Here is a 23,927-nt window from a genome sequence, read left to right as displayed (position 1 = left end):
ACCACCTCTGGTCTCCAGGGCCCTCTCTGCAGGGCCTTCCCGGGCAGGGCCTCCGTTGGCCGCACTGCGGTGCTTTGGTCCTTTCCCTTCCCCTCTCGCTCCACGGGACTGGAGCACACAGCCTCCCAGCTGCATGCTGGAGAGGGGCCAGGGTCCGGAGACCTCGTCACACCTCCAGTTCCGTCAGGGGAGCCCTGCCTCAGCTGGGGCCGACCACCACGCCAGCTCTGCCCAACGCCAGGGCAGTTCGGCCACGGAACAGAAGATTCTTCAGGTTGGCCCCAGGGATACGGATGGGCTTTCTCCCCTCCCGAGCCTCACCCCAGGCACCGCTCCCTGAAGCGGAAGGGGTGATTGTCTTCACCTTCTCAGACCGCAGCCTCCATTTACTGAGTGCTTACTATGTGCCAGGGTCTGGTTGAAGCCCCCTCCCACATTAACCTAATCTTCACAACTACCCTAGGAGACAGGACTTGGTTTATCCCCCACTAGATAAGGAAACTGAAGCTCGAGACATAATTTGTCCAATAGCTCCCAGCTAACAGGATTCGGTCTACCCCTCCTACCCTTGGCATTAAACCATAATGTGAGGCCAGGAGCCTGTGGGACTCTATCTAGGAGAGAGGCCTCAAGATAGGAGTTTAGAGGACACAAGACAACCCAGGTGAGTTTAGTTTAGGGCACTTGGAAGGTCAGCAGAAAGTCAAAACTGTTATTGTCCCCCTACCAGCTTCCCTCATCGCACCAGGAACAGCAGGCTCTTCTGTGCCAGCTGGCAGGGGACATGGCAGGACCCTGGAGGGAACTTACGGGATGCCTGGGAACTGGGTTCGATGGCCTGAGCAGAGGGTGCCAGGCGGAGACTCGGCTCACCAGGCAGCACCCAATCTTTCTGAAGAGCAGCTGGCCTGCCAGGCAGCCGATGGGAGAGTCATTTGGGAACGTCTGAGTCAAACGGTACCAGCCCAACTGTCCACACCTCAGAGGAGCGGCACATTGCATCCTGACGTGCAAATGCACTCTCAACGTTGGTTCTCCATTTATTTTTTTAATGTTTTTTTAATGTTTATTTACTTTTGAGAGAGAGACAGAGCACGAGAGGCAGAAGGGCAGAGGGAGAAGTCACAGAATCCAAAGTGGGCTCCAGGCTCTGAGCTGTCAGCACAGAGCCCGACGCAGGGCTCGAACTCACGGAGTGTAAGATCATGACCTAAGCTGAAGTCAAACGCTTAACTGACTGAGCCACCCAGGTGCCCTGTGGTTCTCCATTTAACAAACCAAAGTGCCCACAAACACTGGGCTGGACTTTGTGGGTCCCTAAGACACTCTCAGCCTTTAGTGAAGAAAATTAGCAGATTGGGTATAAAGGTAACCAAGCAACGGTGGGGACTTTGGTGAACTGGAGAACGCTGCTCACATGAAGCTGCTTTACTACCTTGCTTCAGTTGGTTGGGGCCTCTCATAAGGAAGGACAATCTATTGATTTTTCAAGAAAAGCCCCAAAGCAAGATCGTGTGAACCTTCCCATTTTTGAAAACAAAATGCAGGCCAACACCTGCGGCCACTAGTTTGCAACCTCTGCTCCGCTGCCTCCAGCATCTAACAAACCCTGGCAGAAAGCAAGCAGTCAATATGCATCTGCCACGTGCCCAGGTGAAGCTCATCCAGAGGCAATGGGTCTGAACCTGCACTGGACGTAGAACAGCTGATCCAATCGAGGAGGATTTTTAGCATTGGAAGTGACTAAAGAGAGAAGCCTAACAGTTATTGCAGATAAGAAAATCCTCATAAAGCTAGAGCGCATGGTTTGGCCAGCACTGTAAGCGGGGAGATGGGGAGAGGAAGGCTGCTTTTAGGTAAAGTGTACAATTGACCTTGGTCCCCACTGCTGCTGTCTATAGCTCTGCCCACCCCCCATACCCCACTTCTTTACTTGTCCAGGCCTTGAAGGCATCTATCTGGCTTTCATACTTGGTAAGGGGAATTCAGACTTTGCCTTCATATGAGTACCAAATGTCCAACCTATTAGCTAAGAACATTATCCAATGCAAGTGTTTTTTCCAAGGATTAAAATGAAACAGAGTATGTAATAACAGTGCTTGGCACAACATCTGGCAAATTGTTCAAGAAACATTCACATTATGAAGGTTTAGATGTTTTCTTTTTTATGAGTTTTTGTTTATTTCTTTTTTTATTTTTTTTTTATTTTTATTTTTGGATAGAGAGAGACAGAGCATGAACGGGGGAGGGGCAGAGAGAGAGAGGGAGACACAGAATCGGAAACAGGCTCCAGGCTCCGAGCCATCAGCCCAGAGCCTGACGCGGGGCTCGAACTCACGGACCGCGAGATCGTGACCTGGCTGAAGTCGGACGCTTAACCGACTGCGCCACCCAGGCGCCCCTTGTTTGTTTATTTCTGAGACAGAGACAGCATGAGTGGGGGAGGGGCAGAGAGAGAGGGAGACACAGAATCTGAAGCAGGCTCCAGGCTCTGAGCTGTCAGCACAGAGCCGGATGTGGGGCTCGAACTCACAAACCGTGAGATCATGACCTGAGCCGAAGTCGGTCGCTCAACCGACTGAGCCACCCAGGCGCCCCGATGTTTTCTTTTTTGAGAGAGTGAGCGCGCAAATGAGGGAGTGCAAGCGAGGGGAGAGAATCCTAAACAGGCTCCGTGCTGTCAGCACAGAGCCTGACTTGGGGCTCGATCTCATGAACCTGACCTGAGCCAAAGATCATGACCTGAGCCAAAGTCGGACATGAACTGAATGAGCCACCCAGGCGCCCCTAGTGTAGATTTTTTAAAAGAGCATGGCTGATCTCCATGGATATGGAAATATCTGCCAAACAAAGTAAGTGGCGGGGGGGGGGGGGGGGGGGGGGGAAGGAAATTATAGACCTATACAATGGGAACTTGAGTTTTAAAAAAGGATATGTATGTTCATGTGCTTAGAACACTTCTGGAAAGGTGTATTAGACAACCTTAGAGACTGAGTCTGGGGAACAATATTTACCTTCTACCACAAAATGCTTAGTTCTCATTTTATACCCTTCTGTTCCATTTTGAGTGTTTTCCCCTTACTAGCAGCATCATTACCCTTATTAAAAGGACCAAATAATTTGGTCTGCCCAAAACCTTCTGGTCTGAGCTTTGCTTTGCAAACAGTTCCCAGGATAAAGTGTAATAGATCTCAAAGTCTCCAGTGTCAAGGCCCAGGAACTTCAATTAGAGTACTGGGCTCCCCAGCCTCCTCTCCTATTACCAAATGCATCTAACTTTGGAGGCTGCTTCAGGCCACCCCCTGCTTTGTCCGTTTTCTGTGCCCTAGGTTTTTGTTTTTTTTTTTTCTTTTTCCCCATGTGCACTTTGCTCTGTGGATAGTATCACCCAGCTTTTAGATACTGTTCCAACAGTGACTACCCACTTTCTGTCTCTGGCCTAGTCTCCCTCCTGAACTCCAGATCCATGCTTTGCAATTGCCTATTCAACAGTTCCATGTGGATGGAGAGTACACATGTAAAATTGAACACATCCCAAACTGAATTCATCTTCCCCAATAGACCTGTTCCACCCACAGCCCTCCAAATCTCAGTTGATGGCACTTCCAGGCTGCTAGTCACCCACGTCCATAAGCTTATGGTAAAAGGACAACTGAGAAGCAGTCCAACCCACAATGCCAGTTATCTAAAAATGAAGATGGCCCTGGGTACTGGGATCAAAAATATATAATCACTGAACTAAAGGGTATTATGCTAAGCAAAATCAGTCAGTCAGAGAAAGGCAAATATCAGATGATTTCACTCATGTAGGATTTAAGAAAAAAAACCAGATAAACATGGGGGAAGGGAAGGGGAAAATAAGATAAAAACAGACAGGGAGGCAAACCATAAAAGAATCTTAAATACAGAGAACAAACTGAGGGTTGCTGGAGGGGAGGTAGTTGGGGGGATGGGCTAAATGGGTGATGGCCATTAAGGAGGGCACTTGCTGGGATGAATGCTGGTTGTTATACATAACTGATGAATCACTAAATTTTACACGTGGAAGGAAGGAAGGAAGGAAAGAAAGAAAGAAAGAAAGAAAGAAAGGAAGGAAGGAAGGAAGGAAGGAAGGAAGGAAGGAAGGAAGGAAGGAAGAAAGAAAGAAAGAAAGAAAGAAAGAAAGAAAGAAAGAAAGAAAAAAGGGGGACATACAATCATTAAACTGTTTTCTGAAGTAAGGGGTGCCTGGATGGCTCAGTCAGTTGGGTGTCAGACTTCAGCTCAGGTCATGATCTCAAGGCTTGTGGGTCTGAGCCCTGTGTCAGGCTCTGTGCTGACAGCTCAGAGCCTAGAGCCTGGAGCCTGCTTTGGATTCTGGGTCTCCCTTTCTCTCTGCCCCTCCCCTGCTTGCACTGTCTCTCTCTCTCAGGAAATAAACATTAAAAACAATTCTTTTTTAAATGTTTTCTGAAACACACTTAAAAGTAACACGTTTTAAGTCTAGGATTTAGATATTGGCATTTTAATTTCTTTTGATTATGTCACTTTTTCCAAGCTAGGAAACAGAATCAAACTAAGGCAGTCTATAGTCCTCTAGGGATCCAGGTCGAGTCTTGGGATCTTCAGCAGAATGACATCATAATATAAGGTGCTAACAACAGGCTTATAATCTCTAAATGATAACCACTTATCTGTACCTCTTCCTTAGGAAACAGCCAAAAGTTCAGTCCTTAAAGGCATGGTATACAGAACACCTTGATCTACAAAGAACAGAATGACCCAAATTATATGCTGGCCAGCTTACTGGTAGGCCAAATCAGAGCTAAGGATGGATGAACAGAGCAAGTGTCTACCTTTTGGAAACTTGATCTGAGATTTTAAAAAGTCCTGGCTGCTGCTCATAAGAAACCAAGTAAAACTGCACCCACACTGACACTTGATTTTGCCAAGATCTTCCACTAGAACACAAAGTTAGAGATGAGTGTAGGGATAAGATACTTCAATGTTTTCAAAATAAATTACTAGTAACAGGAAGTCTGAGACACTGAATTCTTCCATTTGCCGCCAGAACAAACCGACAACGAAGACTATGTAAAAGAAATGCTGAAAGCTAAAAAGGATGGTAGCAGTAACACTTCCCACTACAGAATAACCTCCTGCTTTCCCACACCACGAACACTGCTACCCTTCCAAGACACATATTCGTGTGGAAAAACTTGTCAGCTTTTGCTAGGGCCAGGAGACGAAAAACAGAGCATGCTCTAATTAGTTAATTGGTAACTGTAAGCTCAGTTGACATCCTGAGGATGGACCCATAAAATCTGGCCATTCTTTTGTTGAATGTCTGCAACTTGCAAAATTCTTTAGCCCTTAACCACAGTTTCTGCTCCGTATCTTAAAGCTGGTCTCAGTCCCATCTGTGACTCTTCTCCTCAGGGTTGAGGGCAGGTGCTAGTCATCAAAATCTGGAATGTCATCGTAGGAGTAACCCCGGTAGCCTTTGGAGGCATAGTAGGCGATGCGCAGGTGGTAAAATCCTGGCAGGAACACCAGGATGCCAATGATCAGGACGGGAACGGCCCGGTCTGCCCCCTGGTGGCAGAAGGAGGCAAACACATTAGCACCACACAAATCGTAAATTTTAAATAAAGCCATGGGTTCAATCCACATATCAGTATTTTACTCTTCAGGGTATTTCCTTTGGGTAGAATACCCAAATATACCAAAGGGAACAGGTTTACATCTCTTTTCCTCCTTATTATAAAATGTAGAAAAACTGCGAAGCACTAAATATTATAAAGAAAGAACTTATTTCTAGTTTCTCCATTCTAGTTTTCAGTTGTAAACACGCCATACCCTGTGCCCTATTTTAACAAGCAATTGCCAAAATATTATGAAAAGCTCTTCATTGGGAGATATGCAAAACGGTGAAAACAGTCAGAAGGTACGAACTTCCAGTTACAAAATAAGTTCTGGAGATGCAATGTACAGCATGTGACCACAATTAACAATACTGTGTTTTATGTCAGAAGGTTGCTGACACAGATCTTAAAAGTTCTTATCACAAAAAAAACCCTGTAACTATGTGTGGTGATGATTATCTCCCAATCTATACATATATTGAATCATGTTGTACACCTGAAGCTGATACATTATATGTCAACTAATGGTGTCTATCATTCCACTGTAATGGATACACCGCAATTTTACTCAACCACACCTCTCTCTCTCTCTCTCTCTCTCTCTCTCTCTCTCTCTCTCTCTCTCACACACACACACACACACACACACGGCCGGACTGCACAGAATACCACAATAAACTTCATCTGCATTTTTCAGATTATTTCTTTAGTGTATATTCCCATGAGCACAATTCCCAGGTCAAAGAGGAAGGAATGACGTTTAGTCTCTTTATCAGCAGGGCTTCAAATATTTGGGGAGTTCCCTGAAGGCAAAGACTTTGTTCATCCCTGTATTCCCAGCTGCACCCAACATACAAGTGTATTGAATGAATCCACCTTTATAAAACTGCTCTGTGTCTTGTCTTTATGTACAGTTTTAAACGTTTATACAGTTAAACCTATCCTCTTTTTCTTTTGTGATTTTTCCCATTATTTGTAGGCTTTCCCTCATCTAAAGATTTAAACCCAATCTAAAAATCTCATTTAAACAGGGCTACTTACACAATGTACACTGACAGGTTAGCTACTCAGTATAATTTTGGTTGCTTCATTCAAAAACAGCAACAGGAGTATTTGCCTCCTATGGCTACAGAAAAACGAAAGGAGGTAATACATGTAAGGCAAGCAGCCTCAGCTGCACACAATGACTCAACAAGCTTAAAACCCAGGAAGGAAAAAAACAAAACAAAACAAAACAAGAAAAGAGAACTTGAAGGGGCTCTCTCAGGCCAAAGATGGGACTATGTGAACATCAACAACAATAAAGTCTACAACTCTCACAATTGACATACTTGGTGCTACTTTTGTTTTCTTGTTTTTCCTGCTTCTTTTATCTTTTGCAGGATATTGACTGTACATCCCTAAAAGGACATATCCTAAGGATTAAAAGAATTACAAAGAAAACTTACAGCGCATTCAGCCTTTGTATACTTAGCATTAACATTCACACTTATTTTAAAGCTATTATATGTGTAACATACACTAAGGTAAGGAAGGCAAGATATCGCGATCATCAGGACAGGCATACATATAAAAATCAAAGAAACGGAGTTCAACTCTAATCTTAAATTTGCACTTGAAATTGTTGTCTAAAAGATATCTATTTCCTGGGGTGCCTGGGTGGCTCAGTCAGTCAAGTGTCTGACTTTGGCTCAGGAACTTGCAGTTCCTGAGTTCAAGCCCTATGCCGGGCTCTGCTGTCAGCGTGGAGCCTGCTTGGGATCCTCAGTCTCCCTCTCTTCTGCCCCTCTCCCATGTGTACTCAGGCTCGCTCTCTCTCTCTCTCAAATACAAATAAACATGAAAAAAAAAAGGTATCACGGTGTCTGGGTGGCTCAGTCGATTAAGCATCCGATTTCAGCTCAGGTCATGACCTGAGTTCCAGAGTTTGAGCCACACTGGGCTCAGTGCTGATAGCTCAGAGTATGGAGCCTGCCTCAGATTCTGTGTCTGCCTCTCTCTCTGCCCCTGCCCCATTCGCATTCTGCCTCTCTCTCAAAAATAAACATTGGGGCGCCTGGGTGGCTCAGTCGGTTAAGCGTCCAACTTCGGCTCAGGTCATGATCTCATGGTTCGTGGGTTCAAGCCCCACATTGGGCTCTGTGCTGACCGCTCAGAGCCTGGAGCCTGTTTCAGATTCTGTGTCTCCCTCTTTCTCTGACCCTCCCCTGTTCATGCTCTGTCTCAAAAATAAATGAATGTTAAAAAAAATAATAATAATTAAAAAGAATAAATAAACATTGAAAAATTTTTTTAAAAAATCGATTTCCTAATTCTGTCACTGAAAAGGCCCAGAAACTATGAAAACCAAAGCATGAGTACCATTAATGACCAATTTGTGACCTCTCTAAATCTACCTCCTATAAAGAAACCAGGGCTCCTCAGAGAATTGGTTGTTTATTAGTTGGGGGACAGGCAATGTACAGATGGGCCTAGGATAACCTGCTGTGCCAGAAAGCAAAAAAGCTATCAAAGACTACGTGGGTCAGGTTTAAAAGACACAAGAGTAACACACAGAAGTCCTACTGGCCAAATACGGGACAGCTTAGATATTAAAAAGAATATGGACTAGGACTGAGACAAATATGTAAAAAACATGAGTTTATAATGATTCTAACCATTTGATCACCTGTTGAAGTTGCAAGGTATGTTTTTATAAAAGTTGTGGAAGAGGAATAAACATTCTTCCTACCTTCACTACACATATTATATTCTGGGGTAATCAGATAGATTTGAAAAGTTCTTTATAGCAGAATTTCAGCTGATAAATGCAGAAAATGACCGAACTGGATTCATTAGTATAAAGGGTGATAGAGAAGTTTATAATAAATGAATTAGGCTGAAGACATTCAAACACACCAATTTATCTTAATAGCAACTAAAAATCAGGATAACCATTATGTGCTTCCTAATGCGATGCAATGGTTCTCAAAATGAGGTCGACGCAATACCGGCAACCCTGGGAACTTGTTAGAAATGCAGATTCTGACAACCTACCTACAGAACTGGAATCTCTGGGAGTGGAACCAAGGAACCCATGTGTTAACAAGTCTGCCAGTTGATTCTGATTAATACTGAAGTTTCAGAACCAATCTGCCATAGTAAATACACAGCACCTCCTTACAAAAGAGTCTTCCTCAAACAAAACTAAACACGAATCTACACAAACCCCAAAAGCTAACAAAAATATGAAGAAGAACAAGGTCAAAGATAATAAGATAGCGCCCTTGGATTTACGTAAAAACTGTTACAGATGTATACTGAAGACGCACACTCAGGAATACCAGCAAAATGTGGGGTGCCTGGTTGGCTCAGTCAGTTAAGACTTCAACTCTTGATTTCAGCTTAGGTCATGATCTCATGATTCACAAGATCGAGCCCCAGGTCGGGCTCTGTGCAGACAGTGTGGAGCCTGCTTGGGATTCTCTCTCTTTTCCTCTCTATCCGCTCCTTCCCCACTTTCTCCCTCTCTCGAAATAAATGAACAAACTTGAAAAAGAAACCAAACCCATTTTCACCCTTACTTATAAAGCAGTCTTTTGAAAAACTACACAAGGCAAACAAATTATCCAAGGTAAAATGATATTTGCTGCATGTGGATCTCACCTCCAACCTCAAATTTTATAATTAAACTGATACTGCATGTTGCAATGAAAGTTAACTGAAGGCACAGTCTTGAAGTGAAGTGTTCAAACGCAGATTGCAGCAAGTAAGCATCTGGCGGCCATTTAATAATTTTAAATAGATTAAGAACCAAAAGCAGATCAGATACATTTATTTTTCTTTAATTTTAGAGAAAGAGAGAGCGCACAAGGAAGGGAGAAGGGCAGAGGCGGGGGAGAGGGAGAGAGAGAAGGAGGGAGAGAGGGAGAGAGGGAGAGGAGGGAGAGGAGGGAGGGAGAGGAGGGAGAGAGGGAGAGGAGGGAGAGAGGGAGAGGAGGGAGAGAGGGAGAGAGGGAGAGGAGGGAGAGAGGGAGAGGAGGGAGAGGAGGGAGAGGAGGGAGAGAGGGAGAGGAGGGAGAGAGGGAGAGGAGGGAGAGGAGGGAGAGAGGGAGAGGAGGGAGAGAGGGAGAGGAGGGAGAGAGGGAGAGAGGGAGAGGAGGGAGAGGAGGGAGAGGAGGGAGAGGAGGGAGAGAGGGAGAGGAGGGAGGGAGAGAGGGAGAGGAGGGAGGGAGAGAGGGAGAGGAGGGAGAGAGGGAGAGGAGGGAGAGAGGGAGAGGAGGAAGAGAGGGAGAGAGGGAGAGAGGGAGAGAGGGAGAGAGGGAGAGAGGGAGAGAGGGAGAGGAGGGAGAGGAGGGAGAGGAGGGAGAGGAGGGAGAGGAGGGAGAGGAGGGAGAGGAGGGAGAGAGGGAGAGGAGGGAGAGAGGGAGAGGAGGGAGAGAGGGAGAGGAGGGAGAGAGGGAGAGGAGGGAGAGAGGGAGAGGAGGGAGAGAGGGAGAGGAGGGAGAGAGGGAGAGAGGGAGAGAGAGAGCGACAGAGAAGGAGAGAAGGAGAGAGAGAGAGAGAGAGAGAGAGAGAGAGAGAGAGAATATCTTAAGCAGGCTCCATGCTCATTGTAGAGCCTGACTGGGGCTTGATCTCACAAATCATGAGACCATGATCTGAGGTGAAATCAAGAGTCAGCTGCTTAACCAACTGAGCCGCCCAGGCACTCGAGATACATTTTTTAAAAGCCACATGCAGGGGCTCAGGTCATGATCCCAGGATCATGGGATCAAGCCCTGAATCGGGCTCTGTGCTGAGTATGAGTGTGGAGCCGGCTTAAGATTCTGTCTCCTTCTGCCCCTCCCCCTTGCTCTGTCTCCAAAAAAAAAAAAAAAAAAAAAAAAGCCACATGTAGCCACTTTATTGCAACATGCTATTCCTCATTTCTCTAATGCCCACGGTTTCAGCTCTTGGCTGTGTTCCCTCTGCAGAGTAACAGGACCATCATCCCCTGGCCTGGTGCGTGTTGAAGAACAGACATAGGGGCGCCTGGGTGGCTCAGTCGGTTAAGCGTCCGACTTCAGCTCAGGTCACAATCTCGCGGTCCGTGAGTTCAAGCCCCGCATCGGGCTCTGGGCTGATGGCTCAGGGCCTGGAGCCTGCTTCCGATTCTGCGTCTCCCTCTCTCTCTGCCCCTCCCCAATTCATGCTCTGTCTCTCTCTGTCTCAAAAATAAATAAACGTTAAAAAAAAAAAAAAAAATGAAGAACAGACATAATCTGGAGCACCTGGCTCTTGGTTTCAGCTCAGATCGGGGGTTTGTGAGTTCAAGCCCTGCATCGGGCTCTGTCAATACAGGCTCTGTATTGACAGTGCGGAGCCTGCTTGGAATTCTCTCTCTCCCCCTCGCTCTCTGCCCCTCCCCTACTCTCACACACACTCTCTCAAAGTAAATAAATAAATTCTTAAAAAAAAAAGTAGACGTAACTTATGATCACCATTACTTCAGAACAACCTGGACACTCTGTATTAGTGTTTGTATGTAGCCTGAGAGAAAGAAACACCAAATATCACTTTAGGTTTTGAAGATAAAATACTGAATCGTAACAGGAACTCCAACCAAACCCAGTGTAAGAAGGATAAGACTCACGAGTCTCAAGTCCTGGCTTGGTCAGTGGCCCCAGACCTATACAAGCCTCACTGCTTCTCCCCAAACCCTGGCACTGCAAAATTATAATAACACATTCTACTCCAGTTACAGCCTTTATCCATCAGGAGTCCTTAATGCCAGGCTTGGCTTTGCTGTTCCAAATTATGAGTCGGAAAACTGCCCAACATCTCAGAGGGAAAATTTGCCTACCTGCTCCCACCCACCTCATAGAAACCGTGGGACAAGCTTGTTGTTGCTCAAAACAAAGAGACACGTGTTTTGTGGTCAGAGAACAAAATCTAGAAGAAAATAGTTTTCTTCTTACTGCTGGAATCTGCTGTACTAGATATGAATATAAAACAGAGCCCAGGCTCACACTTTAAAGATTTTACGGCACATTCCCACAAATGCTTCTGCTTACCCCTTTGCTGATATAGCCTGCCAACAGGAGGGAGCCTATGATAATGAGAAAAGCGCCAATCAAAAACAGCACCGTAGCAAGTGCAATGGCCTTATATGGGATCTTAGGAGGGCTCTTCTTAAACTGGAAGAGAAACAAAAAAAGGCAGAGCATTATGAAAACACCAGGACTCAGACACTTTAAAACAGGGAAGATAATAAGAACCCATCTGGATGCTTTGTGTGCCTTGAAGGAAGTCCTACTACTCAGTACAGCTCTGGGACAGAAAGGAAAGGGACAAGCAGGAGGTGAAGCTCCACTTATTGCTCTAACAGTCACTCAAAGGAATCCCGGCAAAACGTTACTCTTTCTACTTCTAATCTCGTTCCACGTACCATTCACTGTACCGTAAGAAAATATTTTCTTACAAAAACAAAAGACACTTCATGGTCATTCACTGATTAGACATAGGTTTATTAGATGCCTGGCACATGGAAGGCTGTACTAATCCACAGGGATTCGAGAGTGAACATCATGCTCTGGAGAAGTAAAAAAAAAAAAAAAAAAAGTAATGTCTGGCATTCAAAGTTAAGTCAGCATATAGTCAACAGGTTTTAAAAACAGCTTTTTCTCAAGCATTACTTGCCTACCCCATGAAGTAACCTGACTCGTATTTAATAAGTTTGATTCAAAGTTAAGATCAGAGACAAGCTTTCTAAGGTGTGCCTCATCTGACCTAACTGGCTGGAAGCTTCCCAGATGTACACTTTAAAACAAAACAAAACAAAACAAGACAAAATCTCTCTCCTTCAAGTGTGGGTCCAAAGAATGCCAAGAATAATTGATTTTTTTATATTTAAAGGGATGGGTTCCTGCTACTTCCTCCTTGGCCCTGGTACCACCTAAGGTATTCTGAGGGGAAGTGGACAAAAGAAGATGTTACACCATTAAGTATTTTATAAACAACGATCAGGGTAGGATACAAACTTAATAAATATTCTGTTTTACTTACTGTTTGCCACAAAAAATACCTTTAATAAATTGGATCTCATGACATCAGGAAAGAAGGAAGATTCCCACAATCTGCTGGCTTTAGCAGTTAGTTTCTCCCTTAAAAGATGAACTGGCTTTGACTAAAGTGTAAATGAACCAATGACACAGTCCTTAGAAAAATTCTACTTGGGGCGCCTGGGTGGCTCAGTCGGTTAAGCGGCCGACTTCGGCTCAGGTCATGATCTCGCGGTCTGTGAGTTCGAGCCCCGCGTCAGGCTCTGTGCTGACAGCTCAGAGCCTGGAGCCTGTTTCAGATTCTGTGTCTCCCTCTCTCTGACCCTCCCCTGTTCATGCTCTGTCTCTCTCTGTCTCAAAAATAAATAAAACGGTAAAAAAAAAATTTAAAAAAAAAAAAAAAAAAAAAAAAGAAAAATTCTACTTAACAAAACATAATCTGAGTATTTTCCAGATACACTAGATAAAATTTGCAACTACTGGGCTCTGGTGTCATGTGTCACAACTAAAAATTCTTAGAAATGAACAATATTTATATTGGTTTGAAACTGCTCTACCAAGGTCCTTCCTTCTGCAAACTATGGCTGAAAGGATCTCAGGGCTTAGTTTCTTTCTTGCTGCTCCTTCTAATCCCCAGGGGCTTAGCAAAACCTCCACCTGCAAGGCCTTCCTGCTAACTCAACAGAAACAGAGCCAGCTGGTCTGATCAGCTCCCTTCTGCATTTACCTGAAGGTCAATGTAGCCATCGTCTGTGCTGGAGAGCCTTGAGTATTTCACTTTACTACTGGGGATTCCAGTAGCCAGGTTGGTACGAGAAGGCATCATAACACGCTGACACAGCTACAGTCTGAAAACAAAGAAAACGGTTATTGTCTGCAAATGACAACACTGTGTTACGTATACTGGATATACTGGCCTTTGGGGCTGTGATGTCACACAAAGCAACTGGCAATTTCTGCTCCACTGCACTTAAAATCTGATATTCCTTTGACAAAGTGAAAACATTCTCATTATGCATCTACTTTGGTTTGTCCTGGTGGAATGAGAGCCAAGACATTTACCAAGAAGCAGACCTCATGTTTACCTTGTCACCAATGTCCTCCTGACTCCTAATTTTTCCAAATTCACAGAGAGTAGGTGGAAGAGTGGTGCCTTAAATCTAAATCTGACACCAAAGTCCACATTTTCAGTCATTCTGCTGTTGTACTGCCTGGCCCTGTCCCTGCTTCAGGAAAAAGCAAGAGGAGCATATATTCTAGGGATACTCCTATTTGCCAGGAAGGGAGACAGGGTGGAATGTGGAATATGGAATACACTCACATTAGCATTTTGCTGATTCCCCCTGATGGGTATCATTCTTTTCCTTTTTTTTTTAAGTTTATTTATATTGAGAAGGGGGAGACAGTGCATGTACAAGTGAGGGAGGGGCAGAGAGAGGGAGGGAGAGAGAGAGAGACTCCCAAGCAGGCTCCGCATTGTCCGCACAGAGCCGACTTTGGAGCTGAACTTACAAACCATGAGATCATGACCTGAGCTGAAGTCCATGTTTAACCCAATGGGCCACCCAGGAGCCCCGGATATTATTCTTTTAATGCAAAGATCTGTAGAGCTTCTTGTAAATGTGGCTATCAGCACTATGGGTTCTGGTTATCAGCACTGTACCAGTGCCTTCTGATTTGCCTGTCCTTCTGCCCCACCCCTAGCACTAAAAGTAGTGATTTCATTTCCCAAATTACTTCTCTAGCTCCCTTAAACAAACAAAAACTTGTTTTTTCCAAAATATTCAAAACCAACTTCAGTAATGAAATCATGACTATTTTGTCACTAGTTTAAGAGATAGCAGATAAGATTAAAAACAACGACACTTTAATTGGAAAACGTCTCTAATTTGTGCGCTTTTCCTCCATAAAATAAAATTTATATGAATAAAACAAGCAAATCTATTTTGACTGTGAAGCTATTTCTAAAGGGGAAATGTATCTGTAAAAAGAGAAAGCGAAGTATTTCACAATAAGGGCAACAACAAAAAACCCCCAGAAACCATAAAGACTTTGCATTCCTCTGGTATGACACTTTGCAAATAACCATCATCATTATAATAATATCAATTAATAATCACCCAGTGTTGGTTAGGTGCCAAGTACTATTCTAAGTGCTTTCTATATACTTAATCCCAAATATTGATGATCTGTTTTAAGAGGTCCACAGTCAACCTAAAACAACCAGCATTATGATGGAATTGGTTGCGCTAACTGCAAATGTCACTTTTTAACAATTACATACCAGTGCAGAAATCAAGTACTGAATCAAGTATGCTAATTTATATGCTTTTCTAAAATGAGCTCACACTGCATTAAATACTAGGTTTCAAGTGTTGCGATTCCGATTACACGATAACCTAAACTTAATTCTATGAAATTTAAAGTCCAAACTACGGGTTTGGGGGTGGGGGTTGAGGGCATTTAATCACCTCTGATTTGTACTGTCTTCTTGAAAAAAGTTTACGTACTTTGCCAATACCTATTCATACACCTGCATCGAAACATAAAAGAGAGCAGGAAGCGAGGAAGAGGGACACGAATGCTCACTGATGCAAAGGGTAAGAGGAAGGAAAAACGTAACCCGAGGCTTTCAAAGTACCAGTGCAAGTTCCCAACAGGCTCTTTTTAACGGGCTGCACCGAGACCCCCAACCTCCGTCAGCATCCGAAGGCTGCGAGACTTGAAAAGCACCAGCAAAGCCCTTTGCGCAGTGCCTGGCACTACGCACATCCAAAGACACTACCGTCCTGCCCGTCTCCAGACCTAGGCGGGAAGAGAACTAAAATCCGACGCGAATTTAGACGGTGAACACACAAAACCGGTTTCTGGAAAGAGGCCAGCCGTGGCCGCGGCGGGCGAACGCTGCACACCCAGGGCGCGAAGCTAGGTTTCGGCGGGGAGCGCAGTCTCGGTCCCACCGAGCGCCTGAGCGGGGGCGCTTTCTGCTCCCGTCCCGCCGCACGCACGCCTTACCGGAGCGTCGCGCCAGGCCGCCCGCGCGCCGACAGCTCGCTCACGGTTGGCAGCGGAGGCGCCCGAGGCCTCATGGCACGCCTCACCCAACGGCCACCCGCCCCTCCCGTCCAGCTCGGCGGCGGAAGTGGCGCGTCGAGAGGCGGCGCGCCGGAAGTTGCGTCACCGAGAGCGTCGCCTTCTCATCCCAAGCTCGGGAATGTCCCGCGTTAGCTCTACGCTAGTGGGGGTGTGCTGCAGGCGGAACTCTCCGGCGGCAAGTACCTCCCTGTCGGTTGGCGGCAGTCGCTGCGGCCTGGGCTTGCTGCTGGCCACCTCCACAGGGTTGTGCGGGTGCCTAGGGTGACCGGCCGCCTGGGTCACAGTTAGACCCGGGTAAGCAGGCTACGTGTTTCTTTCCGTGATCCCTCGGGCGGTGGTGGTGGCGCCCCCCGGGAGACGAAAGCCGAGCCGGTGAGGCACCGGATAACCGGAACTGTTTGGTCTCCTATCCACTGCCCAGGACTGCGGGCCTTCCTTCAGGGCGCGCAGCGGTCTTGCTAGTCAATACCCCAACACTACTCGAGTGCCCCCACATTCTTGTGCTTCAGTTTCCCTCTCCTCGCCTATCAGGTCTTGCCCAGGTAAGAAGCCCGCCGACAAGGGACATTTTGCAGCACATGAAGCTTTTCAAAGGTCAGATTTATTAAAGTATAATTTACATACAATAAAGTACAATTGGAGGAGTTTGACAAGTGCACAGGCTTGGAATCATCACCACATTCTAGATAAGTTAGTCACATCACTCCCAACTCCCATCAGGCCCCTTTTCCGTCTTCTTCCCCACCCCGAAGGCACACAGAAGGTAATGAACAGTAACCTACTGGATTGAGTTCTTCCAGGTATTACACCAAAGAAATCAGTCATTTAAACCGCCAAGCCCAAAATACACTGGGAAAAAGGACTTTAGTGAAACAATTCTCAATATGTAGAAAGCCAGTTTGTGGCCTTGTGGCACCATTAGTAGGTACATTTCAACAGTCTGTTTCACAAGTGCTGGGATTAAGTCCCCAAAAAGGCTTCTTACACTAGAAAAATTATTTTTGCACAAACACACTCCTTGGGCCTTACCTCGTATCTACTAAATCTTTCAAGATTCTTTCAAAAGGCTCCATAGGCTAAAGAAACACTGCCCTATAGCACTGCTAGTCTTCTAAAGCACACACGGCTTTGGGTTCATAAAGCTTCTTAAAGTGTTAGTTTTGCTAACAAAATTGGCAAAATAACTAAATATATAGGATTTGGTCTATACTTCTGTTCATTTCTTGAGTTAAAGGTAGAAGAATACCAAAGTAATTTTGGCAAATAAATCCTCTCCCCCCCAAATATCTTGTCAGCTACTGTACTTGGAATACTTTTATTGCTGTATCAATGTATTATTTATCAGGCTCCCCTGGACTGAAAAAATAAACACATTTCTAGAAAACAGTAGCTTGAAGTGAATTCCCTAGGATACCTGCAACAGTCATGGTCCAAATGAAGGCACTGTCTTGTGATGTTTGAAATTCAAATAATGTTTATTTAAATTGAAAAAATTAAAACTGCATTTATAGTCAAAACCCTTTTGTTATGAAAATCATGGGTATTTCTAGGTTAAGGCAGAGATATTTCTAGGTTAACAAGACCAGATTTGACTTTGGACTTTATTCTTTAAACAAATTGTAAAGAATGGAGGAAAAAATAGGTTATTTACATAAAATATCTACATATGTACTGAGAGGTACAGATTTGGTGACAGAAGAGACTTAAGTACATGCTGGCATCTCAGAAGCAGTTCTCGAAGAGCTTAATTTTATTTTCTTGGATTTTAAGAATGCCTAAGATCCTTCTTCATCCTCGATTTTGGGAGCCAAATAGTACTTTAAATGTCCCATATCTGCAATTTTATACTCTACAACTGAAAGAAGACAGGAACATAGTTAATTATTGGGAAGGACTACATATACTACCTACAAAACAAGGTACCTTGTTATACCTACAAAAAAACTTATCTTACCAAGGGGTACATCTGCAGACATACTGAGTGTTACTGTAGGAGAGAGTGGAGTGGCTTTTGTAAAGAAGTTCAGGTATCTCAGTGCAAAAGTTAGCTGAACAGGCTCATTCATCTCTATGGTAACCTAAGAGAAAACAAAAGATTAATCTATTGAAAAACATCAAGAAAAATTGCACACATGTTTAGAATATACATTTAAAAACAAACCAAAACCAAAACTTAAAAAAAAAAATTTTTTTTAACGTTTATTTATTTTTGAGACAGAGAGAGAGAAAGCATGAACAGGGGAGGGTCAGAAAAAGAGGGAGACACAGAATCTGAAACAAGCTCCAGGCTCTGAGCTGTCAGCACAGAGCCCGTTGCAGGGCTCGAACCTGCAGACCGCGAGATCATGACCTGAGCTGAAGTCAGATGCCCAACCGACTGAGCCAACCAGGCACCCCCAAAACTTTTTTTTTTTTTAATGTTTATTTATTTTTGAGAGAGAGAGAGAGAGAGAGAGAGAGAGAGTGAGTATGAGCAGGGGAGGGGCAGAGAGAGAGGGAGACAGAATCAGAAGCAGGCTCCAGGCTCTAAGCTGTCAGCACAGAGCCCGACTCGGGGCTTGAACTCACAACCCACAAGATCATGACCTGAGCCAAAGTCGGATGCTCAACCGACTGAGCCACCCAGGTGCCCCCAAAACCAAAACTTTTATTGGTTACTTTGGAGAGTGGTATGAAACTAATTTTGAAGACTGATAAATAAAGCAAAAGAATCAAGTATTTAGTCTGCCTTTCTCATATTAACTGTACCTCAGGTAATCCAATTATGTGTTAAGAGAAAGCTGCTCTTCATGGGAATATTTCTAATAAATGAAGAATGGAATGTGTTAATACTTTACAACCCTAATGACAAGGATTCTAAACAATTATTATGGTTGCTAAAACAATGTATCTAGACACCTCATGCCTACTAGAGGGAGGCACACCACCATCTATAAAGTATTCTTACTCCCAAACACTGAGTATCAAGCCTCTAGAGCTGGAACTACCAGTTTATAGGAAATACAGGTTAGAGGAGCATATTAATTGACATAAGGGATACAATGGGCAAAATCCAGAGTTTGGGAAAACTCAATGACAAAGGACTTGCTTCAACAAATTGTAATGGGGGGGGTGCACAGAGACTGAATGGAGAACCAGTAGATTAAAATAAATTTGTGGGCCCACCAACCAAACTATAATGTGTACAGCCTATTAAAATCTTGATTCAAACAAACTTCTAGGGGCACCTGGATGGCTCAATTGGTTAAGTGGTCGACTCTTGATTTCAGCTTGATCTCACAGTTCAAGAGATAGAGCTGATGTACTGAACATGGATGGATCCTGCTTGGGATTTCCCCCCCCCCCCCCGCCCTTCCCCCACACCACACACTCTCTGGCATGCTTGCACTCTCAAATAAACATAAAAACACTCACACACACACAAACAAAAACCCTGAAATAATCAAGGAAATAGGAAACACTGAAAAATTCCTTAATATCAAAGAATGTCATAAAATGTTTATGCTTCAGATATAAAACATATTTATAGAAGAACTAATGTTTGAGATTAAAACAAAAAAAAAATCCAGATTGACAGGGGAGTTATTAATTCAGAATTAGCCCCTGGACTTTTGTTAGTAATAGTTTTAAGTCTTCATTTAAACTTGAGTTTTACCTTCATTTAAACTGAAGGTTGACTACTCATGCAAGGGACTAGAAAATAATATCTAATATTTACTATAAACTTACATTGTCAGACACTGTGTTAACCACTTTGAATACGTTACCGTATTTAATCCTAATAATCCTATGGAGATTTCTAGAACCTTCGATGGTCCTTTCATTTACAGAGTTAACTGATGCTTTGGTTCAAAGGCTAGCAAGTTTTTTTTAGTAAATTACAAAATATTAGTTTATAAATACTCTAAGGATCTTAAAAAAGCACCCAATTTATAGGAAAACCTTAATTTAAGGATATTTAGTAATTAGAGTGTTATTGCTAAATGGGGGGAGTTCTCTAGGTCCCCTATTGGGCCTTCCATGCAGAAAGTTAATATAAAGATCACATAAAGAGCTCCTAAAAGGTAGATTTTTACCTCCAAGTAGATACTTCTGTTGATTTACAATTACCTTGTTATAGACTGAATGTTTGTGTGCCTCCCCCCCCCTCATTCATGTTAAAACCAAATCACCAATGTGTTGGAACTTGGAGGTGGGGCCTTTGGGAGGTGCTTTGTGCTAGTACCCTTATATAAAAGAGGCCAGCTCCTCTGACCCTTCCGTGAACCAAGAAGCAGGTCCTCACCAGACATTGAATCTGCCAGTTTCCCAGCCTCCAGAACTGTGAGAAATCAATTTCAGTTGTTTATAAGCCATTGTCAATGTATTTGCTATAGCAGCCCAAACCGACTAATGTTAAGCAGGGTTATAATTCTCTTCAAAGTATCTTGTTTACTTAAAAACTTACAGCTTCCTCCTCTTTATCGACATTACTTGTTTGTGACAACTTAATATTTCCATTTCCTAGTTCTCCACTTGCAGAAAACTTCACTCCATCTTTTGCACAGGAAATTACAACAGCATCTCCAATATGACTGAGATCTCGGCATATACGTGCAAATTCACCAGAAGGCATCTTTACTACACAGCTATACTCTTGTTCCTATTAAAAACAAACAAACTTAAAGGTCAGTTGCTGGAAATTAAAGATTTGGCGTCCTCACTTTCTGAAGACTCAGCATGTAGACAAGAATTCAGAATTTAAGATTTCCTGATTACTTTGAAATATCACTCATTGTGTGATTTCTTAACACACTCTAACACTCAAAAAAATAAATGCAGATATAAAACAAGTATATAGTAAGAATAATCATAAGAAAACTAAAATTAGAGTTTAGACCTGTAATAATAAATGCGCTATCCAGGGAAAAGAGCCTCCCCTAATCACCCTCCAAAGCTAAATCAAGAGGGCATTAGCCCATGACATATAAACAATGATGGATGTTGTAAGCAGGCCCAACTACTTTCCAAAACAAGACAAAAAATATTAAGCATTTTCAACATCCCAACATCTCTTCTCTCTTTTGATTTTGATAAACCTAACCTTAATGAATTTGTTAGTATAGCCCTAAAGTATACTCTTTAAAAAAGGGGGGTGGTGCAGGGGCACCTGGATCACCCAGTTGGTAACCGTCTGACTTCAGCTCAGGTCATAATCTTGTGGTTCCTGAGCTTGAGCCCCACATCAAGCTCACTGCGGTCAGCCAGTCAGCGCAGAGCCCACTTCGGTTCCTCTACCCAACCCCGCCCCTCCCCTGCTTTCTCTCTCAAAAAATAAATAAAATATTAAAAAAAAAAAAAAGTCTTTAAAAAAAGGGGGACAGGTGCCTGGGTGGCTCAGCTGGTTAAGTGTCCAACTTTGGCTCATGGGGTTCTTTCTCTCCCTCTCTGTCCCGCGCCCCCATTTTCTCTCTCTCAAATTAAATAAACTTAAAAAAAAAAAAAAAAAAAAAAAAAAAAGCATGGAGGTTAATGCAAATATTCATTTAGCGGGAATGAAATGATCCATTTTAGAGTACTGTAGTTTAATGAAATTACAAATGACTAAGTACTAAAAACCCCACTTTGGAACATGTATCAGCAGACATATAGTTGTTGGGAACTGGGCTTTAAATTGTATTAACAAATATAACTATCATGACTTGTGTACAGTACACTCAGAAAATTTCATACTCACTGGAATTCCAAGTTGTTCAACATCTAAATCCATTAACTTCATTTCATAGTCTGAAACCTTTTCTTGGTCTACCAAAAGAAAGCAGATTGAAGAAAAGCATGTAAGTTTATAGCAGTGATGTAAAGTTTTACAAACATTACCTTAAATTTCTCACAACTTTGAGAAATACTTAACACTGCATTTAAATTTCCTCTAACTTTGTAGAACAGTATGACTTACTTGGAGCTTCGAATACAAGTGCCAGGGTGTCTGCATTATCTTCCGCCCTTAGTGTAATGATGTCTTCATTGCCAGCACATTTTAGTATTTTGGACATGCTAGAGCACAGAAGACACAGGATTTAAAACTGACACCACGTTCTCAAGCTCGTTAATTTCTGACGCAATTAAAACAAGGAGTTGCCATTTATACCCATTAGGCCGTCCAGCCATTTTGGAGTGCAATTTGGCAGTATTTATACTTTAACATGCACACACCCTACCAGTAGCAATTTCAATTCTGGACATAAACAAAAGAGCAGTATTTTATGAACTGCAAATCCTTTTGGTAGGTGAAGCAAATTATTGGGTCGTTACGATCATTAAAAATCTAAGATACCCATTAAAACACACTGCATGTAGTCCAGGTATTTCTCCTAAGCCTTAAGATTTAAACATGGTTATGTACTAGACAGGTAGCGACCAAAAAGTTGCAAGCCACTGCCCTGGAGAAATTTTAAGTCCAGAAACTTGGGGTGCTCACTGAAACTTTGTAAGAATAAAAGACCGGAACCAACCGATTGTCCCTAGGTAGAGTGACAGAACTAGGGCACGCTCTAAGTCAATCAAGCCATAGATTTCTCATCCAAGGCCGCCAGGACCAAATGGCCAAAGAACTGTGCAAGTCTCTTCCTGCCACCGCAGAGAAGCCGTCATTTTCCCGCCACCACCCGCTTTGTGACTTTGGCGCGGAAAGATCCGGTTCGCGCTGCTGCCAGCGCGGGCTTTCCGAACCGCGCGCTCTGCTAGATCCCGCCCCTCGGTGTCGCAGGCCAATGAGATGGCGCAGATGGTCCATGTGGGCCAATGAAGGCCCGGCTCACGCAGGCGCTCCCGCCAAGAGCAGGAGATGGGGGTGCACCGGAGCCCGGCTCTCGGCAACCCCAGGGCTCACCTGGTGAGGTTCACACCCATGGCCAAGTTGCGATCGCAGCGGTATGTGTCGAAGCCCTCGGAACGCAGGGTGAGCTGCACCAGGGAGACATGGGAGGAGTCCATGCTCTGCAGGTTTACGCCGCTCGAGCTTATGTCCCAGCAGGCCTCGTTGATGAGATCCTTAAGTGCCTCCAGCACCTTCTTCAGGATGGAGCCCTGGACCAGGCGCGCCTCGAACATGGTGGCAGAGTCGCAACGACGCGGCTACAGGTGAAAATAAGGAGGAAGTTGTAGCCTGCTTGGGCGTCACAAGGTAAGAGCGAGCCTGCAAACGCACAAGCGAAAGCCGGAGACCCAGGAAGATAACAACCAGCCTGCTGCGCCGGCAACCGTTTAATACAGCCGCGTCTGCGAGCGCGCGCTCTCCGCCTCGGCGCCCGTATGGACACGTCACCACGCTGCTCCGCCCACTGCCCGGGCGGAGAGACTCCAGGGCCAATAGTGCCCCAAGTCTGCAGGTAGCCCGCCCTCCCCGGACACCCATTGGAGGATTGGGTGCGGCGTCGGGGCAGGAGCGCGGCGCCTCCACCTCCTCTAGAACCACTTGCGTTGTTCCCCTGTTCTGGAAACCCGGGCGCTTGGCTAGTGTAGGCCTCTGTGAAGGCCAGGCCCAATTCGGGGGTGGGGGGTGGGCTTTGAGTTAGTTTTATGTTGCCTCCTCAATCTCCCGCTTCAGGAGTAGAAAGAATTTAGCCGCGAAAGTGAAAGCAAGACACAAATCCAGCCTACCAGGAGTAAAGGGCGCCTTGCAGCCTGAGGAATTAGTTGTTTTAAATGTGCATTTTATTCTTGCTATTATCGAGGTGATATGCTCCTAAAAGTCAGTAAAGAGGTATACAGTTATGACTACAAAATCATCTCGCTCCCCCCGCCCCGTACACACGCACACCAAGCTCGTGTCATTTACTGTATACAACTTTTCTAGGCTTTTTTTTTCTCTACAAATACACATTTTTAAAAAACAAAAGTGGATTTATACAGGAAACTTCTGCAATGTACTTGGTAAGATATATTTAATTTTATGCCACGAACATCTTTATATCAGCATTTCTTAAAAAGATGGCATAATATCCTATGCATGTAACCTAATTTACCAATTTCTTGTAATTACAAACACCTTTGAGCATTTAGCTGATTTTTATGAGATCGACTCCTTGTAGCATACACATTAAAGTTTTGATAAATGTTACTAAATTGACCCCTGAAAGACTGCATTTTACCTTCCAACCAAGACTGTGAGCATGCTCTTTTCTCCATATTTTCCTAACAGTGGATA

General features: G+C 44.1%; 2 protein-coding genes across 3 annotated transcripts; both read right to left on the bottom strand.

Moving 5' to 3' along the window:
- Nucleotides 1-4,483: 4,483 nt before the first annotated feature.
- On the bottom strand, nucleotides 4,484-15,803 carry TMEM230 (transmembrane protein 230). Of its 2 annotated transcripts, none has more exons than XM_058684961.1 (4): nucleotides 15,662-15,803; nucleotides 13,374-13,494; nucleotides 11,660-11,782; nucleotides 4,484-5,574 (listed from the first exon to the last, which is right to left on the bottom strand). In XM_058684961.1, the coding sequence occupies exons 2-4, from the start codon at nucleotides 13,470-13,472 to the stop codon at nucleotides 5,434-5,436; spliced, it is 363 nt and encodes a 120-aa protein (XP_058540944.1). In that variant the 5' UTR covers nucleotides 13,473-13,494; nucleotides 15,662-15,803; the 3' UTR covers nucleotides 4,484-5,433. The 2 variants fall into 2 exon arrangements, with proteins under 2 accessions (XP_058540944.1, XP_058540945.1); XM_058684962.1 differs by lacking the exon at nucleotides 15,662-15,803 and adding an exon at nucleotides 12,670-12,748 and having other exon boundaries at nucleotides 13,374-13,493.
- A 520-nt stretch (nucleotides 15,804-16,323) lies between these two features.
- Nucleotides 16,324-23,030, bottom strand: PCNA (proliferating cell nuclear antigen). The gene is made up of 6 exons (XM_058684960.1): nucleotides 22,611-23,030; nucleotides 21,678-21,775; nucleotides 21,459-21,526; nucleotides 20,190-20,384; nucleotides 17,697-17,820; nucleotides 16,324-17,597 (listed from the first exon to the last, which is right to left on the bottom strand). Exons 1-6 carry the CDS (start codon nucleotides 22,829-22,831, stop codon nucleotides 17,518-17,520), a joined length of 786 nt encoding a protein of 261 aa, XP_058540943.1. The 5' UTR covers nucleotides 22,832-23,030; the 3' UTR covers nucleotides 16,324-17,517.
- Nucleotides 23,031-23,927: the final 897 nt, after the last annotated feature.

This window comes from Neofelis nebulosa, chromosome 9, assembly GCF_028018385.1.
Source record: "Neofelis nebulosa isolate mNeoNeb1 chromosome 9, mNeoNeb1.pri, whole genome shotgun sequence".
NCBI classification, from domain to species: domain Eukaryota; kingdom Metazoa; phylum Chordata; class Mammalia; order Carnivora; family Felidae; genus Neofelis; species Neofelis nebulosa.
This window is presented reverse-complemented; position numbering and strand designations above follow the sequence as displayed.

Excerpts from the sequence above, each read along its gene's own strand:
- TMEM230 (XM_058684961.1), bottom strand. The coding sequence starts at position 13,472 with ATGATGCCTTCTCGTACCAACCTGGCTACTGGAATCCCCAGTAGTAAA. Across the intron at positions 11,783-13,373 it reads ATGGCTACATTGACCTTCAG|TTTAAGAAGAGCCCTCCTAA; the intron begins GTAAATGCAGAA and ends TTTCTCTTCCAG. Across the intron at positions 5,575-11,659 it reads CAGGCTATATCAGCAAAGGG|GGGGCAGACCGGGCCGTTCC; the intron begins GTAAGCAGAAGC and ends TTCTGCCACCAG.
- PCNA (XM_058684960.1), bottom strand. The coding sequence starts at position 22,831 with ATGTTCGAGGCGCGCCTGGTCCAGGGCTCCATCCTGAAGAAGGTGCTG. Across the intron at positions 20,385-21,458 it reads TTGAACAACTTGGAATTCCA|GAACAAGAGTATAGCTGTGT; the intron begins GTGAGTATGAAA and ends TGTTTTTAATAG. Across the intron at positions 17,598-17,696 it reads GTCTGCAGATGTACCCCTTG|TTGTAGAGTATAAAATTGCA; the intron begins GTAAGATAAGTT and ends GTCTTCTTTCAG.